This window comes from Pomacea canaliculata, linkage group LG3 (assembly GCF_003073045.1).
Source record: "Pomacea canaliculata isolate SZHN2017 linkage group LG3, ASM307304v1, whole genome shotgun sequence".
NCBI lineage: Eukaryota > Metazoa > Mollusca > Gastropoda > Architaenioglossa > Ampullariidae > Pomacea > Pomacea canaliculata.
Genome location: NC_037592.1, coordinates 33195425 through 33216396, shown reverse-complemented (window position 1 = coordinate 33216396; position 20972 = coordinate 33195425). Strand labels below are relative to the sequence as shown.

The window sequence follows — 20972 nt, the reverse complement described above, 5'->3', positions numbered from 1 at the left end:
TTCGTTGAATCTTGCAAAATAACAATATATAATTTGTCTTCATTGACACAGTGTGCGTTTTGCTATTGATTACGAATGTAAGCGTTCGAAGGTTTTATTAGAGAGTATTCCAGTTCTTCACCGTTTACAAGCTAACACGCATGACTGTCGAGATGCTATCGGAGTAGTTTATTATTCGAGCTGCATAAAATTAGTTCATAAAAAATAGCTTTGCGAGATTTTACAGAAAACTTTTGACCTGTTTCTTTAATCTAAATAAACGTTTAGTAGCATTCCGGAAAGTATTAGCAATGCCACCAAAACAGAAGACAAAACGAGAAGATTGGCGTGAGTGCCTGACTTGTGGTCGCATCGTCCATAGATTGGACATTTCCAGACACCAATATAGCTGTAAATCTGGACAGCCAATCGTCCATGGATTTATTAAGGATGGAGTACTCCATGCTACTGTCTCTCCTGAAGGAGATGATTATTTTACCGGTCATTATTTTACGTTTTTATGTTTGTTTTTATTCTGTTGTTCATGTGTTTGCTTGTCTTCTGGAGCATTCCCCTTAGAAGTGCGAGTATGTGCTATATAAGTTTTGCATTTATTATTTAGTCACCTGAGAGTACACATAAGCAGAGATGCAATAAAATAAAATAAATAAAGCCAAACTCTAGTTTCAGAAACAGCTTATAAAAACTTTTTAAGCATCATTTTGATTTGGAATGTGACGGCTTCTTTGTAAATGCGCTGAAATATTTTCGGTATATTTCACAGTTCTTCCCATAGAAAGTAAGGCCACCTAAAGAAGTACATTCTGTGGTGTGTCGATGGAGGTATAGAGAAACGAATTGATTAAAGGAGCTGGGGGATAAAGACAAGAATACTAGTGGATGTGAAATACCCATTCCAACTTGGCAGAACACTGCTTGTAAAGAAGTATTATTTATGAAGCATTCTTGGGAAGATCAAGCTATATGCAGGGTTGAATATGGAAATAAAATGCAAACCACAGTTTAAAGCATGCATGATCCCACACAGTATGAAATTGAGGTTGCAATAAACCTTGTGAAAAGCAGCGAAGCTTTTAAAAACAAACAAAATGTATAGCAATATAGCAGCATTTTCATTATCAATATGTCCTTTCAATTTCAGGTGCAATAGACTTGCCTAAATGGAAAGATGAGCTTGTGTTAGTGCACCCTGCATCGATGCTCCTCTGTGGGCTGTCAATTGGTCATCTGTGTATACTGAATGATTCACATGTCTTGCGGGCATGGCCAAATACCAGTCTCCACCCTGTAAGTGTGGTTTTGCCAAAAACATCAATATTGCAAGAAGAAATACACTTTGAAGCTGGGAATCTGGTCACTGTTCAGATTTTCAAGGATGCTGGAAGGATAGCTGAAGAGGTTGAAATTGAAATAAGGTAATTGCTTGCTTGAGGTTTGTCAGAGCAGTCATAGCCCATTCTTCTAAGCACTAATTATCTTGTTGAACAAGGTGTAACTGTATTTATCAGCTTTTGTCATTGTTTGATTATGCTTGGTTTGTTACAGTATGTAAGCAGTTTCTTAGTTCTGATGCTTTGTTTAAGCAATGTTACCATCATCTGTTACTACAATCTGTTCCTAAACTTTGGCTTTCATATTAATCTGTGGGATAGCTAAATTTTCATCATGTTCTGTATCTGATTTTTTTCCTAGGACTTTGAATGATATTTTCCTGAAAGATGAATTTCTGCAGTATTTAAGCCTGAAAATGGGTATATTGATATTTTTATGCATATGGCTTTATTGTTTCCATCTGTAAAAATTAAACTGTTGAAGTAATCAACTATATAATCTCAAATTGTTTTAGAACTATGGTCAATTTATGCTTTCTTGAGATTGATAATTTGAGCAAAATAAGGTTTTTAAAGTGATATAAAAAATGATATGTATTTAATGACTCATTGAAGAAATCATTAACTTTTTTTTTTTTATGAGAGAGTGTGTGTGTGTGTTTGCATGAGAGAGAGGGAGAGAGATAGAGGGTACATAACACGTGTAACATGTACATGAAGATAACATATTTTATTATGTACTTTTATTCCCCTATTTTTTTTATTTTAGAAGGAAAGTACATCGTGCAAGGCAGTGTTTACACAGTGCATTATTTTGGACTCTCGTGCTCCTACTGCATCAAGAAAGTACAAGTTGAACTTCCCGAGACATACCGTCTTGAAGTGAAACTGTTACCAGCAAAGGAAAGTGTTGTGTGTCAGGATTTGTCGGCGATAAATATTTCTGGGGTCTCGGATCCTGAAGATATTTTGGACGTTTCAACATCATCCACACCATCAACAAACAGTATGTTATCACCTCAACTTCAGACGCCTGAGAAATGTTTTGAAAGATCTGAGTATTTCCAAACACCAACTATACACCGGTCAGGAAATAAATCAGAATTTAATTTCAACAGATTTGCTAAAGTGACTGCTCAAACAAAATTTGTGCTTTCACATTTCAAAGGATCCATTTCAGATTTGACCACTGAGAAGAAGATAACATTTGACTACATTGGTGGACTGGACAAACAGATTAAAGCCGTTTCATACTTTTTTCATATTTATCTAAAGAGATCTGATCTTCTGGCACATTATGGTAAGACCTTTAGGCACAAGCTTCTTTTGTTTATAGTAGTGATTGGAAAGTACATTCCCATAAACTTGTTAAGATTAATTACCTTTTGTTGTTATGCTAAGATTGCCTTTCGTTGCCTTGATATAGCCCTAGTTGCTTTCACGGGATTAAATGCAAACAACAAACCCAAGCACTCTAGGATATATGCATGCACACACAGTATATATACATGCACACGCACAGTTTGTAAACATGTTGACAGTGTTGGTTAATTATTTAAAGGTCTTAGTCATATGTTACCTGTTGTTTATCTCGATCATTTTTGTGCAAAGGTCATCGCACATCACAAGGAATTTTGCTCTTTGGGCCTCGTGGAACAGGAAAAACTATGTTTGCAAAAGCGATAGCCAATGAAATGTCATTGTTTCCTGTCTACATTTCTGGTGACACTGATGTCCTGAGCAAGTAAGATTTAGGCTCTTTAGTATAAGCATTGTCATTGCTTACTGTCACAGATAAAGCAAGTGATAATATGGCTGTGCTTGTGGCATGTGTGTGTGTGCATGCATACTTTCGCTGCATTTACATGTATGTGTATTGAGATGTGGGTTAATGGTTTTTTAACAAGATATTTATTACAGCATGTCTTGTAAGTGACTTCCAGATTTCTAAGTTTAAATTTGTGTGACTTGTTGATCTAAACTTTTGCTACCATCAAATCTGTATGTTAGTCTAATATTGAGTTTAAGCCTGTTGCTGATGCTGTTGATGGGGCATCATTATGCGAAACGCAATCATTGACTAAATTTGTTGCCATAGAGTGTGAAAACAAGAGAGATCATCACTGCTGAAAGCATGTATGCTTAAAGTTTGGCCCAGACACTGTAGATATAAGTGGAGTACACTGTATAAAGTACAAATATTGTCATGAAAAAAATCAACTCAGCATTTATAATATCCTTTCATGTCCAAAACTTAGTGTTGGTTCAGTAATTCTAATTTGCTAGTTAAAGTCCTCTTTACATTCTCTACTCAGGATAAGATAAAACTTCAAACTCCATTGTTGTTAAAAATAGAAACATGCCATAATATTTCAGATTTTATGGAGAGACAGAGAAAAAGCTAAAAGACATCTTTCAGTTAGCAGCTAAAAGGTAAGATATTTTAAAGCAGTTGGTTTTCTTTTAATTCTGGTCCATCTAATGTCTAATTATTTTCTTTTAGAGATAAAGAGAGTATATTTACCATTGAATGCACTATCACAGTCACTTTTATTTTTCAAACCATTTTTTTTTCTCACTTTATCTCTGGATGTTTTATAATAAAACATCTTTTAAGCATAAATTATATGGTGAAAACATTTTTTTTCTAATGTGTGTGTGAGAGAGGGAGTGAAAATATATATAAGGAGAGAGCATAAGAGTTTTGTGGTTCATAATCTCATAGTCTTTACAACTTTTTCATGTTACTGTTTCTGCACCATCAGAATAAAAGAACAAGAAAAAAAAAATAGTTATGTGTCTTATAATTATAAAATTTTTCTGCAGATCCCCTAGCTTGATTATTTTTGATGAACTGGACAGACTGTGTCCTCCTCGAGACAACACTCATTCCGATTTAAAAAAGCGCATTGTGACCACTTTGATCACCTTGCTTGATGAACTTGCACATGTATGTTACACTTTTGTTGAAATATATCCAAAATTATATTTCAAGTCATTAGATGTTTACTATTAATCTTCAGTATACACTTTCATGAGTACATCAAAACAGTAAAGTAGAAATGTTACTAGTTACTAGTTACTAGCCTGCTAGGAAAATTGAATAATTAATGAAGTGCTGACAAGCATACTGTTTTGAGGTAAGAACGGGGAATTCAGACTGAATCAAAATGCAATCGCCAAGCAATGTCACTTCTTTATACCTGGTACCTGGGTAACAGATGTGATTGTCTCATGAATGACTAAAGTATTAAAGTTTAAATATCCTACCATTAATTAATGTTCACTGATTGGGCAGTGTTATATTTGTATTACACACGTGTGTATCTATACATAAGACATCGCTTTAAATTATTTCAAGATCAAGAAATTTATGAGGAATATACAACCATGTTTACACATTCCTTTTCATCTCTTACCTTTACAGAAAGAGTCCAAAGTTGTGTGTTATGTTCTCGGTATAACCAGTAAACCTGACAGCATTGATCCTGCCTTACGTAGGGCTGGCCGCCTTGATTATGAAATTGAAACTAGTGTGCCTTCTGCCGCAGAGAGACTGCAGGTAGATATAAAGCTTTCTGATACTTTTTAGCAAATGTTGTTTATTACAATGCCTGCCATTAGTTTGTCTAGCTCCACTCTAAACTATGCATGCTTTTTAATAATTTTTCTGACTTAAAACTTTTTGTAACTTGCATTTAATTACTCCTTATCTCTGTATTTTACACATCATTAATAGCGTTATGTTTGTTTATAATGTAATCTGTTTCAAGTTGCTTATATTGGTTTGGAGCTTTATTAAAATCTGATATCATCCATATCTGTTACATCTGTTAGAACAGTATCAATATGTTACATTGACATTTCAGATATTAAAAGCACACCTGCACGATGTTCCACACAACATATCAGAAGCTGATCTAAAGGCCGTTTCAGATGCAGCACATGGTTTTGTAGGTGCCGACTTGACAGCTCTCTTAAAGAAGGGTGAGAAGCTATGCTGAAGATTTGCAGCTATTCATTTTTTAATATCATTTGTAAGAAATTGCTTGTCATTCATTAAGCATTTACTATTCATATTTTACTTAGCAGTGTTTCTGTGCCCAGTGCATTGGGTGGAGCAAGATAAACCAGAGGCAGATAAAAATTATGAAATAAGAGTCGTGTAAATCTGAAAGTTGTATACAAGTTTCATTGAAATGAAAGTTGTAGAATATAGATATTTAAATTTAAGTAGAGTGGGTTTTTTTCTATTAATCATTCTATAAATTAAATTTTAGTTGTTTTAGCTTTGCTTCTCAGTTATGTTTGTCTCGTCAGTGTGTATAAGATAGGCACAAAGACAATTGGTGATGGAAGATGATAAATGTGTCCTTAGCCTTGAAGTCTAGTGTGGAGTACAGTGTAGGAACAAATAATCAGACAATTTTAGAAATATTACTTTTACTTTTTATTAATAACTTTATTCTGAAACTATTGGAACAAACAGCATAAACTGATGATTTTAGAACAAATCCATTTGCATACTTAATACTTGAGTATTTTTTATTTATTTTTAGCAAAACTATGTGCTATGAAACGTTTAAAGCAAAAGGAAGGAACGATCCATGTTTTAACATATGAAGATCTGCTGGTAGCTATAAAGCAGATTTCCCCCAGTGCCATGAGAGAGGTGCAGCTTGAAGTTCCAGAGGTAAGAACTCAGCTATTGACAGGTACTGATACAGTGTTGAATTCATCAGTTGATTAGTCTTATATACTTTATCTGCGTACTCAAGAAAATCAGAAGAGCAATCTCTAGCTGTAAGAAGTACACTGTGAAAAAAGACTATCAAGGATTATGAAGGGCAGTCCATATATCTGCCAAGTTGATTCTGGAGTAATTGTGAATGTGATTAACAGCAAGCACATCAATAACACTAAAACTGAAAAGTGCAATACTTAACTCTACACCTATAATGGATTTGTTATCAAGCCTAAAGGCAAAGTACAGCTTAAATTTCATAATCAAAGAATGTCAAGAGATTTAAAGCTGAATTTATGGTCGTGGATAAGGACTTCACAATGGAAAGGCTGAATCAGCTGTATAGTCTTCAAAATCACTGCTTAAGAAAAACAGAGACAGCGACCAATTTTTGGCTCTATTAAACTACAGAAATACTCCTAGCCAAAATACCCAGACCAGCCCGTTTCAACATTTCTTCAAAAGAAGAACAAGAACCTTGTTACCTACTTCTAAGAACCTGCTGAAACCATATATTAGTCTAGAAATAGACATAATAAGGCTTCATGTCAGTCAAAAGAGACAGGAGAACTTGGACAAAAAATGCAAAATATCTTCCCTATCTGCAAAAGGGAAACCAAGTCGTAATGCAACCATTCACAATGGGAAAAAAGAAATGGACAAAAGGAACTGTTGTATTGTGCAATGAACGCTCTTATGATGTGTGCAATCGAGTGCATCTACGGTTGGCACCAGATCCATAATCGCAGCAGTTTCCATTCTTCATCTTTCTCAGAACCTAAACACCATTGCATGTCAACAGTCAACTTTGTCATTGTCATGATCACATTCATTTTCACCTGAGAACTACATGGGAGTATCACAAACGCCAAAGACAACTCCATATAAATCTGCTGCACCACTCAGCTTCAAAGATTTTTGTCCGTACCACCCATTCTGGGCCTATGAAAGTGAATGATGTTTTCTATGTAGCTGAAAAGAAATGGACACCAGTAAAGATAAATGAACATTAGATAACAGAGTCAATGGTGAGATGCATATAGGCACATCGAACAACATAAAGATGAAGTACAAGAATAGAACGTAAAGCAATAGATAAAGGTATGAAGGGAGATACCTACTATAAACAGTGTAAAGTGTAAAAAAAGAGAAAAACCAACAATCATATGTTAAACAGATTATTATTTTTTGTTTATGTTTAGTATTTGATGTGCCAGTATTTTGTTCTTCGGTGTTCTTTTTTTAGAGTTAGCTGGAAACATTTGATTTTTGTTATTTTTCAGAATTACCTGAAAATTATAGAAGTAAAATATTTTGTTAATCGGTTATGGAATAGGCTTTCTGCGGAGTCTTCTTTATTTCCTATTTGTTTGACGTCTTTAAAAAAAAAGAAACATACTTCATTTTGTCAACAGGTGAAATGGAAAGATATTGGAGGACAAGCAGAAATTAAATTAAAACTGCAGCAGGCAGTACAATGGCCTTTGCAACATCCTGAATCATTTACACGGCTTGGAATCTCACCACCCCGTGGTGTGCTTCTGTATGGACCTCCAGGATGTTCTAAAACAATGATAGCTAAGGCATTGGCCACTGAGAGTGGACTGAATTTTCTGGCTGTCAAGGTGAAGTCTACCAGTCTTTCCAGCATCTGGTTATTTTTCACCTCTGCTTTCATTTTGCTAAAAAAATTAGATGGGAAAAACATACCTTACAATTGTTATTGCTCTCATAACTGTAAATGATGTCAATGAATTTGTTGTTCCAGTGAGATTGGATAGGCTTGTAATGACAATAATTTCATTTCAGGGTCCAGAACTCTTTACCAAATGGGTTGGAGAATCAGAAAGAGCTGTGCGAGAGGTTTTCCGCAAAGCTAGAGCTGCAGCCCCATCCATCATATTTTTTGATGAGATCGATGCATTAGCTGTTGAGAGAGGAAGGTAAATCAATATTAATAGGATAACGTTTAAAATATAGTTAATTATTGACATTTTTCTATATTATTGACATTGGTTTTCTTTGTTTTTGTTTTTGATAGATCAAGCAACGCTCAGTGGTATTTAAGATGCTGTCTGAGAAATTTATTGATATGAAGGAAAACAAAAGTTATATTTATTTATATGTTATTTTGGTGAAATTCTGGCAGAGCTAAAAAATGTTGGCTTAGTAAATAGATGTTGGGAATTAAAAGATGTTTTTTTTATCAGTGGAATAAACTAATCCTCCTGCCCTCTCTCAGTTCAGGTGGTGCCAGCAATGTTGCTGACCGGGTGCTGACACAATTACTGACAGAAATTGATGGCATTGAAAGACTGCAAGGTGTCACCATTGTAGCAGCTACCAATCGTCCTGACATGCTTGACAAGGTAGGTACATCAATCAGTTTCAAACATTTTAAAGACTAAATTGGAAGAAATTAGCCCAGGTGATATTCTATATTAGTCGATTAGGTCTATAATTGTACTGAAAATAAGATGTGAGATTACTTTTTGTTTTGACAGCTACAACAGTCTTGATATTATGTAGACATTGTTTATTATGACATCTTTATTGTTAACTTGATGCTTTTCCAGGCTCTTTTGAGGCCAGGACGCATCGACAGAATTCTGTATGTGCCATTGCCAGATCTTTCCACGAGAAGAGAAATCTTGCAGATTTCAGTAAGGGAGATGCCATTAGCAGAAGATGTGGTGCTGGATGATTTAGCAAAACAAACCGAGCAATACTCTGGAGCTGAGGTATATTTAAATTTGCAGCATAAATCAGCACCCATTAATACGCACGCTGCTTGGTATATTGCTATAATTTTTTTATGCTTCGTTGCTCAGTTTAAATACAGGCAACTAACATCATTACTTTTTCCTGGAACAGAATGCATTCTAAAAGTATGAAAAAGACAATGACCGACTTTATTTGTCCCAGTGGGCAATTTTAACATGGGAAGATACTTTAATTACAAAAGTAAAATGTATGGAATGAAATGTATTGCCATAGAATGCATTATATACATATAAAATACATTGTATAGCTATAGAATGAATTCTATATGTATGAAATGGATTGCATAGCTAAAGATATATAATTAGAGAAAATTCCCTCTTGCTCCCCATAACTTTGATACGTTATACTGAATCAATATGACCGATTGATATAATAGAATGTGTGTTTAATACTGTTTATGTAGATATACAACTATTTGAAAACAGCCATGCATTTCTGGGTGCTTTTAACTAAAGACAATGATAGAAAAAAGCTTTTTGGTTGGGGAAAAAAGAAAGATTTTAAGATTCAACCTGCTGTATGCAGTCTTTAAATCTTGTCTGTCACTAGTTTGATGCAGGGTGATAACCTGTAAAAATATATGTTTGATTTATATGCTATGAACTTGTTGTCAACATGGATATCAAATTTGATACTTAGTTCTACTATTGTCTAATGTGAAATGAATGTTTTATGATGCCACATTTCTCGATTTCCACTTTCAGCTGACAGCAGTTTGCAATGAGGCTGCTTTATCTGCACTTCAGGAGGACATCAACTGTGAAAGAGTTGCACTCAGGCATTTTAACTTTGCGTTAGCAACAGTGAAGCCTGGTATAAGTGCTGAAATGCTACACTTTTATGAAAACTACAGCAAAAAGAGTGGCCTACATTTTGTGTGAATTTATTGGACTGCATAATACTTTGTGGAAAACTTAAGCATATATGCCAAGAGAAGAGTAAAAGCAAGCAAAAAAGAAAAGTTAAACACTAGCACGGAATGTTTGAAATAAAATAGCTGATAATGTGCTTATAGAAAAAAGGCTTGGCATTCTTTCTTTGTCTGAAGAGCAAATTCAGTAAAGATGGATCATTCTTGATACTGGGAAGCAAAACTTTGTTTGCAGTCTTGTATAATTGAATATGATCCCAAGAATACAAAACTGCACATGGATTGTGTGAATCCCTATAAGGAAGTTGTAACAGTTAACAGTCATGCTTCACTCATTCCACTTTGTTCAAATGATGAGGAGCGATAACCGCCATAAATGATTGTCCGTTGGTGCTAGCAGTTGGTGAAATGTTGCAGTAACTGTGGGTTAGTGGTTTTAGCATAAATAACCCAGACCAATTTTGGCTTGTATCCCGGTGCCAGTCTTTTGCATTTGACGGGATAACTTTGCAGCAAATACCTGACCTACCTGCAATAGTAGACAGATCCTCTTACAATCGCGTCTTAATTTTACTCACATAGTAATCAAAATACAAAACTTGAAGAACATTCCACAATATCGAGGGTGATATGCTGCTTATATTTGAAATCGTGCACATGCCCAATATTAAGGGCTTTCGGGTGCAGTTTCTTGGGGAAGAGGCCATTGTCAAAGTCTAGATCCAAATATTCATGATTTTAGTGTGTGCGAGGTAGACTTTTAGACACACTTGTTTAACCAGCAGGCATGCAAGACACTGCAGCTTGTGCCCGGTAACATCATCACTTGTCTCTAGTAAACAGTCCGCTGAACATCCATACGTCATTATAAACCACTGATCGAATTTATCAGAAATATAAATTGATCGCTTCCCCTGATCTCGTCAGATGGCGACGTAGCAAAATATGATGACTGGTGTACGCATTGCGGAAATTTATAACTCCCAAAATGTAAGAACCTGACACTAGGCAGATTGGACAACCACCATACTTTTTTGTCCTTTTCCTCCACAGGATGATAGGCTTCTATTTTCTCAATTATGGCTTATGTTGTACTGTGGGTATATTATTCGTGCTATACTATATTTTTTATGTGTAAACGTGCAAGATTCCGTAGCATAGAGGCGAGAGTTTTTCCTGTTTCGTAATCCCATAACGCTCCATTTATTATGGGTAGATTAGCTATATGTCTATATTTCCTCTTTTATTATTTGTAAATGGAAGACCGTAGCACAGGAGCTTAGGGTTAGTGTTAGAAAGATTAAGGAGACTAGAGGGCGTGTCATGTTTTCATCAATCGTCTTTAAATAAGGTTCTGATGACAGAAAATCTACTTTTTCGAGATTAGGAAGATCCGCCATTTTGAAATCGGAAACGGAAGTGAAGTCCTTGCTTGTAAGGTTTGTGACAAATGGTGTCAGCATAGGGCAAAGAGGCAACGCATGAGACACTCATCCAGTAAATGAAGGTCCGTGATTCTACCTGAGACATCATCAAATCACCGTGAAATTTTAACATCGGCAGACCTGTATACGTCCGTGGTACGATCACAAACTATTGGGAAACGAAAAAGACGAACGATTTTGAAGCTAATGAAGTTCGAATATGTCTGTAAATACTATATGTTTTGTCTTCGAATAAGTAGAAAATGCTTAACGCTGATAGATGAGAGTTTACTATACATTCTTCGCTGTGCGCATTCGCTTTACAGAATGCAACTACCATACTATATTAATTCTCAACATTATGACACACATTAGATCAGAAGTTTATGATTGTACAGCATAAAATTAGTTCACAAAAATAGCTTCGCTAGATTTTACAACGAAATTTTTTAGAAATCTATTTCTGTAATCTGAATCAGAAGTTCAATAAAATTCCAGAAAGTATTAGCAATGCCATCCAAGAAGAAGACAAAGCGAGAAGATTGGTATGAATGCATGATTTGCGGTCGCATCGTCCATAGATTGGACATTTCCAGTCACCAACAAAGCTGTAAATCTGGACAGCCAATCGTCCATGGATTTATTAAGGATGGAGTACTCCATGCTACTGTCTCTTCCCAAGCTTTGTCAGGTTATTATTTTATTTTTATATTTGTCATTAATCCGTTATTGATTTATCTATATTCGTCATTTATTTCGTCATTGACCTTTATTTCGTTGTTCATATGTTGTTTGTTCTTTTGTCCCATCGTATGTTGCTCGTGTCTCATTCTTGTTCTTAAGTGCAAAGAGCATGCTCCTTAGGAGTGTGAGTATGTGCTACATAAATTTTGCATTTATTATTTAGTCACCTGAGAGTACACATAAGCAGAGATGCAAAAAAAATAAATAAATAAAACTAAACACTAGTTTCAGCAAGAGCTTACAAAATATCTAAAGATGTACATTCTTTAGTGCGTAGATGGAGTTAAAGAGAAATGAATTACTTAAAGGAGCTGGGGATGGATACAAAAATACTAGTAGATCTGAAATAAATTTGTGATACTTCTAGATGCCCGTTTCCAAACAACACTGCAGAAGAACACTGCTTGTAAAGAAGTATTATTTATGAAGTACACTTGAGAAGACCAAGCTACATGCAGGGTTGAATATGGAAATAAACGCAAACCACAAAATGTGGTAGGTCATGAAGATCTAGATACCTGTTTGTGAGAATCGTAGTGTCGGGTAACTTTCCAGTTTAAAACATGTATAGGACAACAGTATGAAAGCAGCACTTTCATTATCTGTATGTCCTTTCACTTTCAGATGCAATAGACTTGCCTACATGCAAAGAGCAGCATGTGCTTATGCACCCTGCATCCATGCTGCTCTGTGATCTTCAGATTGGTCAGTTGTGTATACTGAATGATTCACATGTCTTGCGGGCATGGCCAAATACCAGTCTCCACCCTGTAAGTGTGGTTTTGCCAAAAACATCAATATTGCAAGAAGAAATACACTTTGAAGCTGGGAATCTGGTCACTGTTCAGATTTTCAAGGATGCTGGAAGGATAGCTGAAGAGGTTGAAATTGAAATAAGGTAATTGCTTGCTTGAGATTTGTCAGAGCAGTCATAGCCCATTCTTCTAAGCACTAATTATCTTGTTGAACAAGGTGTAACTGTATTTATCAACTTTTTGTCGTTGTTTGATTATGCTTGGTTTGTTACAGTATGTAAGCAGTTTCTTACTGATGCTTTGTTTAACCAATGTTACCATCATCTGTTACTACAATCTGTTCCTAAATATTGGCTTTCATATTAATCTGTGGGATAGCTAAATTTTCATCATGTTCTGTATCTGATTTTTTTTTTTCTAGGACTTTGAATGATATTTTCCTGAAAGATGAATTTCTGCAGTATTTAAGCCTGAAAATGGGTATATTGATATTTTTATGTATATGAGTTTGTTTCCATCTTTTAAAATTAGATTGCTAAAGTAAACAGCTGTGTAATCACAAATTCTTTTAGAACTATGGTCTCCCTTGATTTATACATTCTTGAGTTTGATAATTTAGAATTTTTGATGAGCAAAATAAGGTTTTTAAAGTCTTTTATGAACAAATTACAGATGTACGTAATAACTCATAGCAGAAATCATTAACTTTTTTTTTTACATGTGTGTGTGTGAGAGAAGGAAGGTGCGTGTATGAGTTTAAAAGTGTAACATGAAGATAGCATATTTTGTGATATACTTTTCTTCCCTTTTTTTCTTAATTTTAGAAGGAAAGTACATCATGCAAGGCAGTGTTTATACAGTGCAATATTTTGGAATCTCATGCTCTTACTGCATCAAGAAATTACAAGTTGAACTTCCAGTTACATACCCTTTTGAAATGAAACTGTCAGCACCAAATGAAAGTGTTTTGTGTCAAGATTTGTCAGCGCTTAATATTTCTGGGGTGTCTGATCCTAAAGATATTTTGGACGTTTCAACATCATCCACACCATTAAGAATCTCAGATTTTAATTTATCTGCAAGCAGTATGTTATCACCTAAACTTCAAACACCTGAGAAATGTTTTGAAAGAGCTGAGTATTTCCAAACACCAACTATACATCAGTCAGGAAATAAATCAGAAATGGATTTCAACAGATTTGCTAAAGTGAATGCTCAAACAAAATTTGTGCTTTCACATTTCAAAGGATCCATTTCAAATTCTACCACCGAGAAAAAAATAACATTTGACTGCATTGGTGGACTGGACAAACAGATCAAATCCATTTCAGAAACTTTTCAAGTTTGTCCACAAAGATCTGATCTTCTGACACATTATGGTGAGACCTTTAAGCACAGCTATTGTTTATAGTAGTGATTGGAAAGTACAACACCTACACTTTTTGTACTGGCTCAACAGTGGTTTCAGAAGTTTGTAGAGAAGCACAAAGAAGCTGATAGCCAGTGTGTAATTTGTTTGAATAGACAGTCAACCTTATAAAGCAGAAAAGAGGTGTAATTGATCACATTTCCTTGAATTGAGAACAAGTTGGGTTTACAGAGTTCTGGTTTTAATGAGATTTTAATGAGCTGTGATACATACAACTACAAAGATAGATGCACTCAAGCACACTGGGATGAATGCATCCATGTACACACAGTATACACACACATGCAGCTTGCAAACACATTAATAGTGTTAAAGGTCGTAATTATATATTATCTATTGTTTATCCTTATCTTTTTTGTTCAAAGGTGATCCCAGACCAAGAGGAATTTTGCTCTTTGGGCCTCGTGGGACAGGAAAAACTATGTTGGCAAAAGCGATTGCCAATGAAATGTCATTGTTTTCTATTTACATATCTGGTTGTACTGAGCTCCTGAGCAAGTAAGATTTTGGCTCTCTGGTATAAGGATTGTTATTGCTTTCACAGATAGAGCAAGTGATAATATGGCTGTGTTTGTGGCGCATATGTATATGTGTACACATGTAGGCATGCTTGTTCACTGTATTTGTATGTATGTGCATCAAGATGTAATAAATATTGTTAAAGTTATTACAGCTTGTCTTGTAAAGTGACTATTCCTGATTTTTAAGTTTAAATTTGTGTGAGTTGTTGATCTAAGCTTTTGCTGCCAATATCTCTATGTGCTTAGTGTAATATTGAGGTCAAACCAGTTGCTGATGCTGTTAAATGGGGGTATCATTAGTAAATGCAAAGTGCAATCATTGATTAAACTGGTTGCTGTCATAGAGTATAAAAACAGGAGAAATTATCACTGCTGAAAACAGGAATGCTTAAAGTTTTGCCCAGATAATGTACATATAAATTGAGTGGACTGTATATAGTATAAATATTGTAAGTGACAAATGTCAAGTTAGCATTTTTAATATCCTTTCATGTCCAGAACTTAGTGTCAGTTCAGTAATTCTAATTTGCTAGTTAAAGTCCTCTTTACATTCTCTACTCAGGATAAGATAAAACTTCAAACTCCATTGCTGTCAAAAATAGAAACATGCCATAATATTTCAGATTTTATGGAGAGACAGAGAAAAAGCTAAAAGACATCTTTCAGTTAGCAGCAAAAAGGTGAGATCTTTGAAAGCAACTGGTTTTGTTTTAATTATTTGTCCTGTATCTCTTGGTCCATCTAATATCTAATTATTTTCTTTTAGAGATAAAGAATGTATATTTACCATTTAATGCACTATCACAGTCACTTTTATTTTTCAAACCATTTTTTTTCTTACTTTATCTCTGAATGTTTTGTAATAAAACATCTTTTAAGTATAAATTATATGGTGAAGCAATTTTTTTTCTGATGTGAATGTGTGTGTGTGAGAGAGAGAAAAAAAGCATAGAGAGAGAGCATAAGAGTTTTGTGGTACATAATTTCATAGTCTTTACGATTATTTTGCATTGGCTATGCTTCACCATAAGAATGAGAGAACAAGAAAAAAGAATGTTATGTGTCTTATAATTGTAAAACTTTTCTGCAGATCCCCTAGCTTGATTATTTTTGATGAACTGGACAGACTGTGTCCTTCTCAAGCCAACACTCATTCCGATTTAGAAAAGCGTGTTGCGACCACTTTGCTCACCTTGCTTGATGGACTTTCAGATGTATGTTACACTTTTGTGTCAAGTGTTGAGATACTTTCAAAATGGTAACATATGTGAGACTGTCTCATGAATGACTAAAGTATTAAAGTTTAAATATTCTACCATTAATTAATGTTCACTGAATGGGCAGTGCTTTATTTGTATTACACACGTGTGTATCTATACATAAGATATCGCTTTAAATTATTTCAAGATCAAGAAATTTATGAGGAATATACAGCCATGTTTACACATTCTTTTTCATCTCTTACCTTTACAGAAAGAGTCCAAAGTTGTGTGTTATGTTCTTGGTATAACCAGTAAACCTGACAGCATTGATCCTGCCTTACGTAGGGCTGGCCGCCTTGATTATGAAATTGAAACTAGTGTGCCTTCTGCCGCAGAGAGACTGCTGGTAGATATAAAACATTTTGATACTCTTTAACGAATGCTGCTTGTTTATTACAATGCCTGCCATTATTTTGCCTAGCTCCACTCTAAACTATTCATGCTTTGTAATAATTTTTCTGACTTAAAACTTTTTGTAACTTGCATTTAATTACTCCTTATCTCTGCATTTTACACATCATTAATAGAGTTATGTTTGTTTATAATGTAATCTGTTTCAAGTTGCTTATATTGGTTTGGAGCTTTATTAAAATCTGTTATCATCCATATCTGTTACATCTGTTAGAACAGTATCAATATTTTACATTGACATTTCAGATATTAAAAGCACACCTGCACGATGTTCCACACAACATATCAGAAACTGATCTAAAGGCCGTTTCAGATGCAGCACATGGTTTTGTAGGTGCCGACTTGACAGCTCTCTTAAAGAAGGGTGAGAAGCTATGCTGAAGATTTGCAACTATTCATTTTTTAATATCATTTGTAAGAAATTGCTTGTCATTCATTAAGCATTTACTATTCATATTTTACTTAGCAGTGTTTCTGTGCCCAGTGCATTGGGTGGAGCAAGGTAAACCAGAGGCAAGTAAAAATTATGAAATGTCTATAAATTAAATTTCACTTGTTTTACCTTTGCTTCTCAGTTATGTTTGTCTGTATAGTATGTATAAGTTAGGCACAAAGACAATGGGTGATGGAAGATGATGAATGTGCCCTTAGCCTGGAAGTCTATTGTGTAGTACTGTGTATGAAAAAATAATCAGACAATTTTAGAAATAGTATTTTTACTGTTTATTAATAACTTTATTCTGAAACTATTAGAACTAGCAGCATAAACTGATGTAGAACAAATCCATTTACATACTTAACTCTTGAGTATTTTTTATTTATTTATTTTTAGCAAAACTATGTGCTGTGAGACGTTTAAGTCAAAAGGAAGGAATGATGCATGTTTTAACATGTGAAGATCTGCTGCTAGCTGCTAAGCAGATTTCTCCCAGTGCCATGAGAGAGGTGCAGCTTGAAGTTCCAGAGGTAAGAAGTCAGCTATTGACAGGTACTGATACAGTGATGAATTCGTCAGATGATTAGTCATAAATACTTTATCTGGCTGAAAAGTGCCTCTTTCACACATATGATCAGCAGCGATCTAGAGATACAACATGGTTTTGCTGATGCCTACTTGACAGCTGTTATGAAGAAGCAGGGGCAGGTTGATACAGTACTTTGTTCTATTTTTTTTAATTGTTTTTTAATGTCTGCAGAAAGTTTTTTTGCATGGGAAGAGATTGATGTGTTAGTACAAAACATAATAATGTGTACTTGTTTCATGCAGCATGACCAAGATAGGTTGCACTCTCCGCACAGACCAGTAAAGATAAATGAACATTAGATAACAGAATGGATGGTGAGATACATATAGGCATATTGAACAACATAAAGATGAAGTACAAGAATAGAATGTAAAGCAATGGATAAAGATATGAAGGGATATAGGTACTATAAACAGTGTAAAAAAAACATAATAAAGAGATTATTATTTTTTATTGATGTGTAGTATTTGACAATTTGATGTGCTAATAAGTTTCTTATGATTTTGTTCTTCGGTGTTCTTTTTTTAGAGTTTGCTGGAAACATTTGATTTTTGTTATTTTTCAGAATTACCTGAAAATTTCAGAAGTAAAATATTTTATTAATCAGTAATGGAATAGGCTTTCTGTGGAGTCTTCTTTATTTCCTATTTGCTTGATGTAAAGACATTGTGCTTTATTTTGTCAACAGGTGAAATGGGAAGATATTGGAGGACAAGCAGAAATTAAATTAAAACTGCAGCAGGCAGTTCAATGGCCCTTGCAACATCCTGAATCATTTACACGGCTTGGAATCTCACCACCCCGTGGTGTGCTTCTGTATGGACCTCCAGGATGTTCTAAAACAATGATAGCTAAGGCATTGGCCACTGAGAGTGGACTGAATTTTCTGGCTGTCAAGGTGAAGTCTACCAGTCTTTCATATTTCCAGCATCTGGTTATTTTTCACTTCTGCTTTCATTTTGCAAAAAAAAATTAGATGGGAAAAACATTCCTTACAATTGTTATTGCTCTCATAACTGTAAATGATGTCAATGAATTTATTGTTCCAGTGAGATGGGATAGGCTTGTAATGACAATAATTTCATTTCAGGGTCCAGAACTCTTTACCAAATGGGTTGGAGAATCAGAAAGAGCTGTGCGAGAGGTTTTCCGCAAAGCTAGAGCTGCAGCCCCATCCATCATATTTTTTGATGAGATCGATGTATTAGCTGTTGAGAGAGGAAGGTAAATCAATATTAATAGTATAGCATTAAAAGTAAAGTTAGTAATTTACATTTTTCTATATTATTGGCATTGGTTTTTTAGGGGGTTTCTTTTTAACAGATCGAGCAACTCTCAATGGTATTAACATACTGTCTGAGAGAGTTACTGATATGAAGAGAAACAAAAGTTATGGCTATAATATTTAGTTTGGTAACATTCTGGCAGAGCGAAAAATTGTTGGTTTAGTAAATGAATGTTGGGAATTAAAAGGTGTAGTTTTTCAACGACAATGAGCATTTTTATTTGTCCTAGTTGGCAATTGGCATGGGAAGGTGCTCTAATCACAAAAGTAAAAGTTAGAAATTAAAATAAGAAATAAGGTACGTTGCAAGGTGCAGTGTTAACAGAATTAAACTGTGAAAAATATTAGCCAATGAAAAAAAATGGGCAAGGGATAATTATACATAAAACAAGCAAGCAAACTTACATCAAGGATATTCTTGTGCACACCTACAGCATCACACACATCACTGACACCTTATCTGAGTTTGTCAGTAAACTAAACTAATCCTCCTGCCCTCCCTCAGCTCAGGTGGTACCAGCAATGTTGCCGACCGGGTGCTGACACAATTACTGACAGAAATTGATGGCATTGAAAGACTGCAAGGTGTCACCATTGTAGCAGCTACCAATCGTCCTGACATGATTGACAAGGTAGGCATATCAATCAGTTTCATACATTTTAAAGACTAAATTGGAAGAAATTATCTCAGGTGATATTCTATATTAGTTGATTAGGTCTATAATTGTACAGAAAATAAAATGTGAGATTACTTTTTGCTTTGAAAGCTACAACAGTCTTGATATTATGTAGAATCTTTATTATTATGTTGATGATTTCTTACAGGCTTTTTTGAGGCCAGGACGCATCGACAGAATTCTGTATGTGCCTTTGCCAGATTTTTCCACAAGAAGAGAAATCTTGCAGATTTCAGTAAGGAAGATGCCATTAGCAGAAGATGTGGTGCTGGATGATTTAGCAAAACAAACCGAACAATACTCTGGAGCTGAGGTGTATTTAAATTTGCAGCATAAATCAGCACCTATTAATACTTACACTGTTTGGTACATTGCTATAGTCTACAATACATTGTACTGCATCCATATGACTGATGTAATAGAAAGTGTGGTTAATATTCTTTGAGTACATGTACAACTGTTTAATTATTTGAAAACACCCTACGTTTCTGAGTGCTTTTAACTAAAAACAATGACAGAAAAAATCTTGTTGGTTGGGGAAAATCTGTAAATCTTGTCTGTCACTAATTTGATGCATGGTGATAACCTATAAGCATATTCTCCATGTTTATTTTGCATCATATGAACTTGTTGTCAACAAGGATATGAAATTTGATGCTTAGTTCTTCTATTGACCAATGTGCAGTGAATGTTTTATGATGCCACATTTTTCGATTTCCACTTTCAGCTGACAGCAGTTTGCAATGAGGCTGCTTTATCTGCACTTCAGGAGGACATCAACTGTGAAAGAGTTGCACTCAGGCATTTTAACATTGCGTTAGCAACAGTGAAGCCTGGTATAAGTGCTGAAATGCTACACTTTTATGAAAACTACAGCAAAAAGAGTGGCCTACATTTTGTGTGAATTTATTGGACTGCATAACTACTTTGTGGAAAACTTAAGCATATATATGCCAAGAGAAGAGTAAAAGCAAGCACTAAAAAAGAAAAGTTAAGCCCTAACACGAAATGTTTGAAATAAAGTAGCTGACAATGTGCTTGTAGAAAAAAAGGCTTGGCATTCTTTCTTTGTCTGAGGAGCAAAATCAGCAAAGATTGATCAAGCAAAAGACTTGTATGGTAATATTAAAGGGGCTAATTTGTTCAAATGATGAGGAGCAATAACCGCCATAAATGATTGTCCGCTTAGCATAAATGACCCGCCAGTCTTTTGCATTTGACGAGATAGCTTTGTAATAAATACCATGACATTCATACCTGCCACACTAGACAAACCCTCTGTCACAGTCATTCTCAGCAGATGTCACAAAACACAGACCTGTATGGGCGTCAAGTTTGTTATATTGACGGGTTTATGCCTACAGAGGGAACTGCAATTATCCACAGATCAAACCATAAATATACTATTGACTGATATTTTCATAAAGTCATAAAATACTTCAATACCGAGCTCAGTTATGCCACAATATAAGTTCAAAAGCATCTATTACAGCCACCTTGCCATCCAATACTTCTTTTTCTCAGACATTTAAATTATGTCCCAGGCTTTATTTCCCAGATGAGTGTCTCGGGACTGTCTCCAATAAGGAGGCAGTAGACAGAAAAGTAACACTTTCAGTACTGTCCGGTCCACAACACACGCAAAACCCAAGAATTTTCCCTTGAAAGAACAGCTGCTGCACGCAACACGGTGGTCCGATGGAAATCGG

At 35.0% G+C, this 20972-nt stretch overlaps 2 protein-coding genes across 6 annotated transcripts; both read left to right on the top strand.

The window, feature by feature from the left end:
• Positions 1 to 126: 126 nt before the first annotated feature.
• LOC112559832 (spermatogenesis-associated protein 5-like) lies at positions 127 to 9880 on the top strand. 2 transcript variants are annotated; one of them, XM_025231285.1, is made up of 15 exons: positions 127 to 480; positions 1142 to 1415; positions 1693 to 1751; positions 2101 to 2631; positions 2943 to 3075; positions 3708 to 3764; positions 4158 to 4281; positions 4759 to 4893; positions 5201 to 5318; positions 5891 to 6024; positions 7491 to 7700; positions 7885 to 8018; positions 8318 to 8444; positions 8652 to 8816; positions 9564 to 9880. In XM_025231285.1, exons 1-15 carry the CDS (start codon positions 291 to 293, stop codon positions 9738 to 9740), a joined length of 2568 nt encoding a protein of 855 aa, XP_025087070.1. In that variant the 5' UTR covers positions 127 to 290; the 3' UTR covers positions 9741 to 9880. The 2 variants fall into 2 exon arrangements, 1 of the variants encoding a protein (XP_025087070.1); XR_003098401.1 differs by lacking the exon at positions 9564 to 9880 and having other exon boundaries at positions 8323 to 8444; positions 8652 to 8792.
• A 529-nt stretch (positions 9881 to 10409) lies between these two features.
• LOC112559831 (spermatogenesis-associated protein 5-like) lies at positions 10410 to 20314 on the top strand. 4 transcript variants are annotated; one of them, XM_025231282.1, is made up of 16 exons: positions 10826 to 11380; positions 11653 to 11845; positions 12523 to 12796; positions 13075 to 13133; positions 13478 to 14032; positions 14448 to 14580; positions 15227 to 15283; positions 15694 to 15817; positions 16077 to 16211; positions 16523 to 16640; positions 17109 to 17242; positions 17990 to 18199; positions 18392 to 18525; positions 19092 to 19218; positions 19412 to 19576; positions 19991 to 20314. In XM_025231282.1, the coding sequence occupies exons 1-16, from the start codon at positions 11375 to 11377 to the stop codon at positions 20165 to 20167; spliced, it is 2601 nt and encodes an 866-aa protein (XP_025087067.1). In that variant the 5' UTR covers positions 10826 to 11374; the 3' UTR covers positions 20168 to 20314. The 4 variants fall into 4 exon arrangements, 3 of the variants coding, with proteins under 3 accessions (XP_025087067.1, XP_025087068.1, XP_025087069.1); XM_025231283.1 differs by having other exon boundaries at positions 10831 to 11310; XM_025231284.1 differs by lacking the exon at positions 10826 to 11380 and adding an exon at positions 12266 to 12393 and having other exon boundaries at positions 11708 to 11845.
• The last annotated feature ends 658 nt before the right edge of the window (positions 20315 to 20972 follow it).